General features: G+C 27.2%; 1 protein-coding gene across 1 annotated transcript in view; it reads right to left on the bottom strand.

The window, feature by feature from the left end:
- Nucleotides 1-629: 629 nt before the first annotated feature.
- Nucleotides 630-896, bottom strand: part of LOC111715755 (axoneme-associated protein mst101(2)) — a gene marked incomplete at its 3' end in the record, with an annotated part of 2,792 nt that continues 2,525 nt past the window's right edge. Inside the window, exon 3 of the mRNA XM_023491125.1 lies at nucleotides 630-709. Coding sequence (XP_023346893.1) covers nucleotides 630-709 — 80 coding nt within the window. The remainder of the gene's footprint in view (nucleotides 710-896) is intronic.

The following is an 896-nucleotide window of genomic DNA, read 5'->3' as shown; positions in this document are numbered from 1 at the left end:
CTAAATATTATGTATTTTTCATCGTTTATGGTTTTGTTCTTTTATATTATATAAACCAAAATGATGTTTTAGAGAGACAGATGTTCGTGAAAGTTTATAGAGGGACTGATTGGGTGCTACTTAATTTCCATCCGATGTTTCTGTAAATGACTGAAACTGTACTACCATCTACCATACATTTGTTTATCCCAGTTTCAGTAAACTTTACAAATAAAAAAAATAGGTTTCTAATATCGATATCTGTGGTCACTTTTAAATCTGCGGAATTGTCTGTATAGTACAATGCCAATATCGATTCATAATAATGTAATTATGGTTCATACACTATTCTACCTCTTATTGTTCACTGACAGTTCCTTAAAAAAGGGGTATTTAGCTATTATTGGTTGAGTTTATTTTTTAAATCGTTAAAAAAACATTTTATATAAGGAAGAATAATAATAACGAAACAGTGTTGTCGTTTCAGTTTTTTATATTTTTTTACTTCAATTTTTACTTCAATTTTTTTTCCTTTCCTTTTTTATGAATTTTTTTATTTTTGTAGGTTAATTGGCTAGCTATGGGGAGTGCAAATTGTGTTTAAGGTGGATGTCCGAGAATATTTGTATGACTGGTTACTGAATGGTTACCTATATCCAAGCTGAAAACACTTAGGTAAAATACTTTTGCAAATTCTTGGCTCATCATCGTCGTACTGGAGAACGGTATTCTAAAAAAACATACATATGTATAAATATGTATATTTAAATTAAAACGTTCTAATATATTTCAGGACTTTTGTATTTGTATTATGAAATGAAGTATATATAGGTATATATTTGTATTTGTATTATGAAATGAAGTATATATAGGGATATATTTGTATTTGTATTATGAAATGAAGTATATATAGGTAT

The sequence above is a fragment of the Eurytemora carolleeae genome, unplaced genomic scaffold (assembly GCF_000591075.1).
Source record: "Eurytemora carolleeae unplaced genomic scaffold, Eaff_2.0 scaffold1003, whole genome shotgun sequence".
In the NCBI taxonomy this organism is placed as follows: domain Eukaryota; kingdom Metazoa; phylum Arthropoda; class Copepoda; order Calanoida; family Temoridae; genus Eurytemora; species Eurytemora carolleeae.
The sequence above is the reverse complement of the archived record's forward strand: the minus strand, read 5'-3'. Positions and strand labels throughout refer to the sequence as shown.